Below are 12,470 nucleotides of genomic sequence, written 5' to 3' on the forward strand. Positions count from 1 at the left end.
CAGTTCCCGCCCCACCCTCCGCCCTCACTCCCCACCCACTGTCCTCATCCATAGGTGCACGATTTTTGTCCAGTCTCCTCCCGCACCCCCTACACCCGTCTCCCCCACAAGAATAGTCAGTCCATTCCCTTTCTATGTCCCTGATTCTATTATGATCACCAGATTATTTATTCACTTGATTCTTAGATTCACTTGTTGATAGATGCATGTTTGTTGTTCATAATTTGTATCTTTACCTTTTTCTTCTTCTTCCTCTTCTTAAAGGATACCTTTCAGCATTTCATGTAATACTGGTTTGGTGGTGATGAACTCCTTTAGCTTTTCCTTATCTGTGAAGCTCTTTATCTAACCTTCAGTTCTGAATGATAGCTTTGCTGGATAAAGTAATCTTGGTTGTAGGTTCTTGGTATTCATCACTTTGAATATTTCTTGCCATTCCCTTCTGGCCTGCAAAGTTTCTGTTGAGAAATCAGCTGACAGCCGTATGGGTATTCCCTTGTAGGTAACTGAGTTTCTTTCTCTTGCTGCTTTTAAGATTCTCTCTTTATCTTTTGCTCTTGGCATTTTAATTATGATGTGTCTTGGTGTGGTCCTCTTTGGATTCCTTTTGTTTGGGGTTCTCTGCGCTTCCTGGACCTGTAAGTCTATTTCTTTCACCAGGTGGGGGAAGTTTTCTGTCATTATTTCTTCAAATAGGTTTTCAATATCTTGCTCTCTCTCTTCTTCTGGCACCCCTATAATTCTGATGTTGGTACGCTTGAAGCTGTCCCAGAGGCTCCTTACATTATCTTCGTATTTTCGGATTCTTTTTTCATTTTGCTTTTCTGGTTGGGTGTTTTTTGCTTCTTCGCATTTCAAATCTTTGCCTTGATTCTTGCGCTCCTCTGGTCTGCTGTTGGGAGTCTGTATAGTATTCGTTATTTCAGTCCGTGTATGCTTAATTTCTAGTTGGTTCTTTATCATAACATCGAGGGTCTCATTAGTTTTCTTGAGGATCTCACTACATTTATCGGCGGCTTCTAGACAGTTCTTAAGAGACCTTAAAAGTGTGGTTCTGAACTCAATATCCTCCATTGACAGTTTTGTCCTGTTTCTTTGTCTCCGCATTTTTTATGCTTTCTTGGTGCACCCCCTAGTGGTCTTTGTGCGCAGTCTTGTTGTAGTTAAGCCTTGATTGTTGTAGGCAATACCGGGGGTGATTTGACCTCCAGGCTAACTGGCTATGAGAGTCCGCTGTGTCTCCACATTTTCTTTAAATGGGCAGTAGAACAAGAACTTACAACACAGGCCCAAACCTGGACAAGGGGTACCAGTGATCTAGGGATGAAGGTCCCTAAGAAACCGAGAGGCAGAGAGGGCGGGGGGTGGGGGGGTGGTGGTGACAGATTTCTTTTATAAACAAAGATTACCTCCCAGGAAAGGTACTACCTTTCTACAGATGGCCAGCATGCACTAGTCCCTATGTCGCCCTGTCCAAAATGCAAGGGGGACCTTCACCCATAGGAAGCTGATGGGATCTGTTGCTTTCAATTTGCCTGAAAGTTTAACAAAGGAATACATATTTAAGAAAGATATTTGAGAGTAACCAAAGGGAACTAAAAGTCTTATTAAAATGGCCTCCAAACCACCAAATCAGTATTTTTTCATCAATGAGGAGACTGCATTCCTGGTCTTCTGCAGGATCTTATCAGAGACCCCAGAGTGCAATGTGACATTTGCTCGTCACTGTCACTCGGCCCCTCGGAGTGGCTTCAGTGGAAGGAACACCCAGCCTAGTCCACCTTGTGCCAGGAGAGCCTCTGTAGCAGTAATGCATGACACAGGTTAGGAGGCCGTCACCCTCACAAGAGGCCTATGGCCATGGAAGGGGGCTAGACGAGATTCAACCAGAACTGATTCCCTAACAGAAGCTAGAAGATGTTGAGGGTGCTGCCTCCCATTTTGAAGTTCACGTCAGAATAGAGAAAAAGTAAGAATACCAGAGTCTGAGTTAACAATTACAACAAATCTTCCAGGGGAACACCGTTCAGAAAAGGTGAAGTTCCAGGTGAAACGCTTGAATATTCTCATATACTAGATTGGCCAAAGACAGACACTTTCCTATTCAGGCTCAGAGAAGGCTTTTTGTCTCAGTTTTTTCCTTCTCATCACTGCCCTGCTCTCCACTCTCAAAACGTAACCATGCTCTTTCCCTTACAGATCTGGGAGCCAATCTGTTCTCCGTGACTTGCGAAGTCAGTAAGAGGTGACATTAAAGTGTGTGTGCTGTGTGTCGGGGAGGGGAGGAATAGGAAACCTATAGTTTTTGAGAGTATCTTGAGTACACCAAACAGAATTATTATTCACTAATAGGTACAAAAGAAAGGCTATTATATTAAACTATCAAATTAGCCACAATCAACTGAATCTAACAGAACTGTCCTGTAGGAAAGCAGAAAAGATCCTCTCTATTGCATGCTCACCTACTGCAAGGAGAGTGGCCTGAAGTCCAGTGTGGGAGGGAGGCATGGGGGTGGGTCAACCTCTAACCCCTATCACCTGCAGTGGGGCGGAAAAGTTAAGCTTGGAATCAGCACCAAACCCCGAGAGGGTGGCTAGTTTAACTGACTGTATCATATAAGTGTTTATAATGAAAGGAGGTGTGGCTAAGGAGAAAGTAACAGAGTCTTAAGACTCATACTGAAGACAGCCACCTAGAAAGGAAAAAGTGAAGAACAATATGCTAACTTAGAACCAAGTCTCAGAGTCTCAGGAGAGAAGAAAATCAGATGTGGGAGCTCCTGGTCAAGCCACTGGGACCAGGCCTTGGTACTTGCCTTGAATGGGAACCATTACTTTAGATTAGAAAAGGCCACCAACGTCTCCTCCTCACCATCAGACAGCGACAGCCCAACAGAGCCACACGAGAGTAGTTTTGAGAATAAAGTTTCACCACCTAAGTGAGCGCTGTCCAACAGAAGTGTCTGTGATACTGCACACGTTCTGTACGTGCGCTGTTCAACCCAACAGGCACTTGCCCATGTGGCTAGTTCACCCGAGGAGCTGACTTTCAGTTTCACTTCACTTTAACACGTGTTGCTAGTTCCCTTTGGCTACCCTATCAGGACAGCATGGACCTTTCTGCACAGCTACATGTTCATGCATTTCTCTGAGAATAGAGGTGGGAACTAAGTGCACAGCCCAGAGTCGGCTGAACAGGTAGAGAGGGCCCTTAAATTGGGCACATGCACAAGATAAAGAGTCTTGCAAAGATCTTAAGAACACACAGAAACACCTATTGCATTTACATAGTTCTTGGGGACAGTCCTGTCTTTCAATAGATAAACAGATCTCACTGAGTAATGTATTTCTGAGCCTAACATATAATCATTAATCTGTGGAGTTCCCTAAAGTAAACGTAACTAGTGTGTTTTTCCTTCTCATGTAGCTACCATAACTGCGTATTACTGTGCGAGTAACAACACTATGTGCTAAAAATTTAGGGCCAAAGAAAGCTTGTGGAAAACAAGGAGTGAGGTTTGTAAACACTGAATTTCTTCTGGTTATTGGTCAAAGAGCATAATTTCCTCAAAGCATGTTCCGCAAGATGTCAATAGGTATTACATATCCATCTTCAAATATTTTGGGGAGATTACCAGTTTTTAATAAACATAAACAGGTGTTTTTACTGTAAGAATTCTCAGAATCTTGACTGTGTGGGCCCTTCCCTGCGAAGGTCCCCACACTGCATGAACCCTTTTTTAAAGTAGCAGCTTGTACTCTATAGAGCACACCTGGGGACCGTGGGTCACAGAGCCATCTGCAGGACAGGGAACAGAAGGCCAGCATTTCACATACCTGAAATGTTCTAAATACAGAATTTGGAGATTTTATAAAAGTCAACAGTTTAAACACATGAACCCCAGAATTCTGGGAGGATACAAGCAGTTTCTGAAGGAGACGATGCGCACGAGAAGGCGCTTGGCAGAGGCAGCCAGCCTTGCAGCCTCTGCTGTTGAGACCTCCACGAGGAAATTCGAGGCTGTGCCCAAGAACCTCACGCTTGCCCTTCAAGAAATAAAGAAATGTCCCTCCGGCCAGGAAGCCAATGAAAGTGAAAGGTACGATTGCTGTGTCAAGGACCTAGGATTCTCTGTAAAAACACCAACAGCAAACAACTAAATAAACCCTACAAAAATGATTCATTTCACAATGGCGTTATGGACCAAAATGTGTCTCCTCAAAATTATTAAGTATTGAAATAAATGTGAGCTCTACATACATTTAAGAAAGAGTAATAAAAACAAGCAAGGTCATTATTTTCCAACCCACTGGTTCAAGTCCAGTGGTGGCCAGAGCCCAGCCAGCAGCTCAGAGCACCAGGTGGGACCCCCCTGGACAGGATGCTCTTGCATTGCAAGGCCACCCCACGCTCATTCAGACCAGGGACAATTGAGACACCTGATTCCCCTCACATGACATCTTTAAGGTGCAGGAGGGACCTGGAGAAAACCCACAGAGAATGGGGAAGGGAGACCATGCCAACTCCCCTGGGAATCGATTTCTTTTCTCCTCAACATCATAAACAAAATGCCACTGAACCACATGACATCATTCATGGACCTGCCTGTAATTCGCCAGCTAGATTTTATGATTATTCAAATTTAACATCAAATGAAACATCAAAATGTCATATTTCACATCTCTGACATTAAATACAATCTTTTAAGTTTTTTAATATGGGATCAGGAAGCTTTAAAATTAACTCATCATAAAATGGCATTTGGGTCATTTAATACTTTGTGGCCTCTAACAGAAATTTCTTAGTTCAGATACACTTTTATTAGACTTAAGCAATACACAATCTACAAATATCATCAAATCCATTTTTACCTTTTTTTAAAAAAAATCTTTATTGTTCAGATTATTAGTTGTTCCTCCTTTTCTCCCCATAGCTCTCCTCCACCTGGTTCCCACCCCACCCTCTGCCCTTGCCCCCCACACTGTCTTCGTCCATAGGTGTACGATTTTTGTCGTCTTTTCCCACACTCCCCACACTCCCTTCCCCCCCGAGAAGTGTCAGTCCACTCCTTTTCTATGCCCCTGACTCTATTCTATCCACCAGTTTATTCTGTTCACCAGATTTTTTATTCACTTGATTTTTAGATTCACTTGTTGATATGTATTTGTTGTTCATAATTTTTATCTTTACCTTTTTCTTCTTCCTCCTCTTCTTAAAGAATACCTTTCAGCATTTCATATAATACTGGTTTGGTGGTAATGAACTCCTTTAGCTTTTTCTTATCTGTGAAGCTCTTTATCTGACCTTCAATTCTGAATGATAGTTTTGCTGGATAAAGTAATCTTGGTTGTAGGTTCTTGCTATTCATCACTTTGAATATTTCTTGCCATTCCCTTCTGGCCTGCAAAGTTTCTGTTGAGAAATCAGCTGACAATCTTATGGGTACTCCCTTGTAGGTAACTAACTCTTTTTCTCATGCTGCTTTTAAGATTCTCTCTTTGTCTTTTGCTCTTGGCATTTTAATGATGATGTGTCTTGGTGTGGTCCTCTTTGGATTCCTTTTGTTTGGAGTTCTCTGCGCTTCCTGGACTTGTAAGTCTATTTCTTTCACCAGGTAGGGGAAGTTTTCTGTCATTATTTCTTCAAATAAGTTTTCAATATCTTGCTCTCTCTCTTCTTCTGGCACCCCTAAAATTCGGATGTTGGTACGCTTGAAGCTGTCCCAGAGGCTCCTTGCACTATCTTCATATTTTTGTATTCTTTTTCTCTTTTGCTTTTCCGGTTGGGTGTTTTATGCTTCTTCGTATTTCAAATCTTTGACTTGATTCTTGCGATCCTCTAGTCTGCTGCTGGATCTCTGTATATTATTCTTTATTTCAGTCAGTGTATACTTAATTTTTAATTGGTTCTTTTTCATATCCTTGAGGGTCTCACTATATTTCTCAGAGGTTTCTAGGAGAATCTCGAGTAACCTTATAACCGTGGTTTTGAACTCTATGTCCAGTAATTTGCTTCCTCCATTTCTTTCATTTGTGACCTGTTTCTTTGTCTCTGCATTTTGGCTGCTTTCCTGTGTTGATAGAGTGGCTTTGTGTGCTAGGTGTCCTACAGGGCCCAGCCTCCCTAATTACCTGAGGTGGACACTCTTGGTGCACCCCTTTGTGGGTTGTGTGCACAGTCTTGTTGTAGTTAAGCCTTGATTGCTGTTGGGATCACTGGGAGGAATTGACCTCCAGGTCAACTGGCTGTGAGGACCCGTTGTGTCTACAATGGGAGAACTTCTGTGCTAGAGACACCTTTATGGGGCAGGACGTGCTTCATGGGACTTTGGCGCTGAGTCTGCCCCCTGAGTGTGTCTCTTATGGATCTGAGGAGTTGTAATCTAGATGGTCTCACTCTGACCACTGGGTAGACTGGCTCATGGATCTCCAAGGAAGTGCAAAGTCAGCCACTGCCTGAGGCCACCCAGCAGGAGTTACAGATAGATCTGTTTGGATGTGGCCAGAGAAGGCACAGCTGTGAAGTAATGCAGGCTGCTGAGGAGCCTTAGGCCTTCTTTTGGAAGCTCTGGGGTTCTCTGACCCAACTATAGTTTGACAGGTTTTTAGGCAGAGAAAGGCCAGGCCATTCATATGCAAAAGCCTCTGTACACAGCTTGGGTGGGGTTGTAAATTGGGTGGGTCAGGGTCTCAGGGAATCACCAGGGCGGAGTAAACCGCAATGGCTGCCAGTCTGCACTGCGGCAGAGAGGTCCCAGGGTCTGTGTCCCGCAGCACCGTGCAGGAACTATTATCACTGCAAGCACTTCTGCGAGAAAGCTGCCCTCATGTTCCAGCCCGATGCCAGACAGTCCAGTTTCTCTCCGTATGAGTCTGGGTCCCCAAAGTCTCGCCCGGAACTGGAGTTCAGAGCAGTCAGGAGCTTGTATCTCCCTCCCGATTGAAAAAGACAACAGCGTACCCAGCTCCCAGCCCCTTTCGTGCGTGCCTCCGTACCTCTACACTTCCACACCTCTGCACCTCCTACCAGACTCAATGCGCTTTTCTCTTTCCTTCTAGTTGTAGAATTTCCACTCAGCCAGCCTTCCCATGGTTCTGGGTGATATTCGTTTTGTCTTTTAGTTGTAGTTTTAATGTGGTTGTGCATGGCAGCAAGTTCAGGTGTTTACCTATGCCGCCATCTTGGTTGTCTCTCCCCATTTTTACTTTTTATTAATTTCAGAGAGGAAGGGATAAAATTTCGAGACTCAAGTCACCTACTTATAAAATTATCCTGCTGGACTAGTGATAGTTTTCTGATTTTAGTGAGCAAATAGTTTTAATTAAAAGGATAAAGTGTATGAACCATTAACTCATAGAAGTAAAACTTGCATCTCCATCTTTCTTGCCAAAGGGCCAGCATGTTTACTTTCACGTTTTGTGTAGGACTGTGTGATCAACTTCCTTATGTAAAATCTTTCCGTGGAGAATCATCGACTAGAGTTCATTACATAGAGGGAGAGAGAGATAGAAACATCAATGATGAGAGAGAATCATTGGCTGACTGCCTCTTGCACCCCCCGCCCCCCACTGGGGATCGAGCCTGCAACCCAGGCATGCTGCCTGACTGCATGTGCCCTGACAGGGAATTGAACTGTGACTCCTTCCTGGTTCATTGGTCAATGCTCAGCCACTGAGTTACACAGGCTGGGCTCACTAAATCCATTTTTAACAACCAAATGAATTAAAAAAACTTTCATCAAAATATGCTACTTTGAACTTTCCCACCACAGACCCACAGGAGCTTGGTGAAGCTCAGACAGGCTGCCTTATAGCAAAGAGGTGAGATTATATGACAGAATCAAGGACTGATGCATGGTTTAGAGAAATTCCTTAGAAAGAGGCATCTATCGCCGAAACCGGTTTGGCTCAGTGGATAGAGCGTCGGCCTGCGGACTGAAAGGTCCCAGGTTCGATTCCGGTCAAGGGCATGTACCTGGGTTGTGGGCACATCCCCAGTAGGAGATGTGCAGGAGGCAGCTGATCGATGTTTCTCTCTCATTGATGTTTCTAACTCTCTATCTCTCTCCCTTCCTCTCTGTAAAAAATCAATAAAATATATTTTAAAAAAAGAAAAAAAAAAGAAAGAGGCATCTACCATAGAAAGCAAGTCTAAATACTTAATAATTATGAAAGAAACTGTCCTCTCCCCCCCAAAAAAACCACATCTATTCAAGGCCTTTTAAAAGGCAACCACTTTTCAGTTGCAATGAACCCTATTTGATGATTCTCCATGCAAAGATTTTACATACAGTCCTACACAAAAAGGTAAAAGTAAATATGCTGCCCTTGGCAAGAAAGATGGAGATGCAAGTTTTACTTCAATCTTTGAGTTAACGGCTCATACACTTTATCCTTTTAATTAAAACTATTTGCTCACTAAAATCAGAAAACTGTCATTAGTTCAGCAGGATAATTTTATAAGTAGGTGACTTGAGTCTCAAAATTTTATCTTTCACCTAGAAGTACACTATTTTAGTTATGATTTATTTAAAGGACCAACTTCATCATATTTGCTTTAAATGTTTTCTTAGAATTCCTTATCTTCCTACTTGAGAAATACTTCACATTAAAAGCAAAGCTAAATGTAAGATTACGATCCTGATAAATCAATTGAGATAATCACTGTGAAATTCTAAATTTTTCTCATGGCACTCAAAAATAAATAAATACTTGCCGAAACTGGTTTGGCTCAGTGGATAGAGCGTTGGCCTGTGGACTGAGGGGTCCCGGGTTCGATTCCGGTCAAGGGCATGTACCTGGGTTGCGGGCACATCCCCAGTGGGAGATGTGCAGGAGGCAGCTGATTGATGTTTCTCTCTCATTGATGTTTCTAACTTTCTATCTCTCTCCCTTCCTCTCTGTGAAAAATCAATAAAATATATTTAAAAAAATAAAAATAAATAAATAAATACTTAATTCATGTTTTGGAAAAGAGATACATTATAAAACTTTTAGCACTAATAACTGTTTATAATAAGTTAATGTTAAAAAGAAAAGGTCTGTATTCACCTGGTAGATTAGTAACTAGCTGACCTCTGATGAAATCATCGACTTCTTCTGGCTTTAAGTGGTACTGGCCGTCTGGCTTTGCTTTTCTAGTTGCCATTCTAGCCAGGAGAATATTAGAACCTATAAAACAAGAAAACAAAAACAAAAGTTATTCAAGAAATAGTCACAATTATTTTTAAAATTTATTAACAAAGACATCTCCAGACAGGTTACTGAGCAAATTTCTATAAATAATGAAATTATTTACAATTTTGATCATTTCAAATACAGCATAAAACCAGCAAAATTTTGTTTACTAGAGATTATAACCAGCATGGTTACTGAACAGAGGTAACCATGTTCCTCTTTGTTCCAAAGTAAGTATCATTTCAACATCTCCTACCCAGGTAAAGGAATAGAGAAAGCAGTCCAAACAATGGTGATTTATAGAAAGTTGAGAGCAATGATCAGAAATTAGTTCACTTTACCAACCAGCAGATCCAGGCTAGGCAGGACAATCAGGCCAAATGAACTCTATTGGACTTGGGAAAAAGAAAGCCAAAGAACCAGAAGTCTCACTCTACAATCAGGACACGTATAGTAGAAACTGAGGACATGAGAGACTTAGAAACAAGATGGACCCTGGCAGTGAGGCCCCGGGTGTGGCTGTGAACACGAACCCAGAGCAGAGCAAAGGAAAGGCTCCTGCAAAGGTGCCAGGGACCTGAGAAACAACATGTCAGGTGAACTTGTATGTGAAAAATGGCACCTCCAAAAATGATGGGAGGCTTATAGAAAGCACACGTCTTAATTTTAGGGTAGACGCCTATAAAATCCATGTGTTTCCCAGGGTAAACAGATATTCAGGAAGAGAAAATGTCCTAGAAAAGTCACACCAAAATGATAAATATGGTGAGTTCTAAAGAAGAAAAGGGGGCTGAGGAGAGGAAATATCATGTGGGAATTTTGTTTTAATTATGTGCTTGAATTTGAAAGAATTTTTTGGTTTTTTTGAAAGAATTTTTCATATCGTCATACTTGTACGTTAAAAATACGTCCAATAAAAAGCACACCAAAGCTTGTGCCTGATCGGAATTGCACAAGGTGAGCCCTAAGTGAAAGATGAGAAGGACCTGCAGGCCAAACACCAGGCAGGCCAGCTATTAATAGAGGGATGCAATGAATGTATTGTCAAGTGTGGACATTGTTTTACTCTCTGTATCTTATGCTGTTTTGACACATTAAAAATCTTGCTGGGCAGTGACAGACTGCCCTCCTGAGGCTAGCTAATTTCTAAAGAGTAAACACTTCCTAGCGAACATGCCTTCCAAGGCCAGCCAGCCACCCCACCCATTTCCTTATCCAACTCACACACAAAGCCAATATGCTCCTGCTCTCCCTCATCCCAGAGCCAGGTACAGGCCACCAGAGACCACCCTTATAGCCCTAAGGCCACTGGAAGTACCCAGAGTAGCCAATCCTGAGCTGTTTACTCTTGCTCTGCCCGGCCGGCCTTTCCTAAAGAAACCCCAGTAAAGACTCAGGACTAGGATTCCTCTCACTCCTGCTTCCTCCTCCCCACCGAGCTCTGGTGCTCCCTCTCATCCCCCCACGGTCCTGCATGGTATGGCATGCCCTCTGGTCCTCTCGGGAAATGAAGCCATAAAAATCTTCCTTCACTAGGACTGGCTCTTTTATCTGCATAAATTAAAAGGCCACCGGTACAAATGAGACAGGAACTTCAGAGGAAGAAGGGTATTTGAATGAGAATGGAGAAGTCATGACTGAAAGTGACAGTGAAGCCAAGAGGAAGCTGTCCCTCCCTCTCAAGTGTGTGGCACAGAGCATGGCAGGGACAAACTAGATCCACTTGAGAGAAGGGCAAGAAGAGAGGTGCTGAGGAGGTTCTGAATGGAGAAGGTCGCTCAGGGAAGGTTAGGTATGGAGAGAGAGGGTTCCAGAGGGCACAGCAGACAAGTCCACAAAGGATAAATGGTGGGAGTTAACGAGGAAACCAAGGGCAAGACGTAAGATCAACCAGGCAATGGGTGAGAGACGAGACCGTCGCTGAGGGCACCATCACGAGGCGATGCCTGGAACTGCGAGTGGAGACAGGATGGCCGCACAGTCCAGGAGGCTGGAGTTCAGAAAGTAACTGATTACAACAGGCCTGGAACTTCACACTGAACTCCGCACCCTCACCACCCTGCTGCAAACATGGCTTCTGTCCACACTTGACAAAAAGTACGCTGTTCACACATACGGACTTCAATTCTCCCATTTCTGAAGAGCAGGTGAGAAATGCTCCAACTTGGTTACTCCACAGATATTGTCAACCACTGACTTGCACTTCCCACACTTTGATCTCATGTACTGGACAACTGTGAGCAATGATAAGAATTGTTTTGGAAGAGGCCTACGCAGGAAGGTAATAAAAACAAAACCCAAAATTCACTCCTAAAAATTAAGTGATCCAAAGTAATACTTTGAGTAAAGTGAACAATAGGAGAGAAGCTAGATCCTAACCAATCCCAACAGAGGCAGCACAGTGAGTCTGGTCTTTGATTTCCATGCGGACAGCGCTTGCAAATTCATCAGGAGTAAGCTTGGTCTCCGCAAGGATCTCAGTGATGTCCACCAGCGCTTCATCACAGCTGACTGCTTCGATGTTGTGCGTATAGCTGTCAACACAAAGCACAGGCAATGAGGCACAGCTACAACTGCATCCATCACCACAAACGTGGAAAATACAGTCTTTCCATGGTACCCCCTCCAACACTTCCTTACAAGACTTAAGATGATAAAAAATATATTAGCATTTTCATTAAACTGGCCCAAGTGCAAAGTTAATTAATTAGTGTTTTCTCTTTCCATATCATCTACCAAAAAACAGCAGGAATTATCATTCCAGTTCCATTCTCTATACTCAGAACACCTTTATAAACCTCTGAATAGTTGAAAAGTAGTAGGTGTGTTAGAACTGTCAACATTTAATCTAAAAAATTTTCAGACATGGTTTACCAGAATTCCTAAAGAATAGAAAAATCATATATCTGTCAAATAAGTAATCAATGCTGCCCTAAACAAAAATGCCACAATTCCATACCATTCACAGTAGCAGGCCCGAGACACAACATACAATGGCCAATCACCCGAAATGCCCATCTAAAAGGACACCGTCTACATTCCCAGCATGAGAGCTACTTTAAGTTTTTGTTTTTGGTTATGAAGTATCCACACACAAAAGCTTGTTTTAACTATCTAGAGAAGATAAAAGGGAGAGGAGCATTGCCATGTGCTCCAATGCTAATTAAATACATGGACCACGAGTGAGAGGCAAGCAGAGGCCTTAGGACCAAAATGTATCTTCAGGAGCCCACTTGGTAATGTACACTAGGAGGCATAGGCCTCATCCTTCACCTACACCTTACTGTAGGCAA

General features: G+C 42.8%; 1 protein-coding gene across 10 annotated transcripts in view; it reads right to left on the reverse strand.

Moving 5' to 3' along the window:
* Positions 1-12,470, reverse strand: part of REV1 (REV1 DNA directed polymerase) — a 101,846-nt gene that overhangs the window by 13,273 nt on the left and 76,103 nt on the right. For all 10 annotated transcript variants that reach the window (XM_036302296.1, XM_036302293.1, XM_036302292.1 and 7 more), the window contains 2 exons: positions 11,557-11,711; positions 9,052-9,171 (listed from right to left, as the gene is read on the reverse strand). In XM_036302296.1, the coding sequence (XP_036158189.1) occupies positions 9,052-9,171; positions 11,557-11,711 (275 nt within the window). The remainder of the gene's footprint in view (positions 1-9,051; positions 9,172-11,556; positions 11,712-12,470) is intronic.

Source organism: Myotis myotis, unplaced genomic scaffold, assembly GCF_014108235.1.
Source record: "Myotis myotis isolate mMyoMyo1 unplaced genomic scaffold, mMyoMyo1.p scaffold_m19_p_30, whole genome shotgun sequence".
Taxonomy (NCBI): Eukaryota; Metazoa; Chordata; class Mammalia; order Chiroptera; family Vespertilionidae; genus Myotis; species Myotis myotis.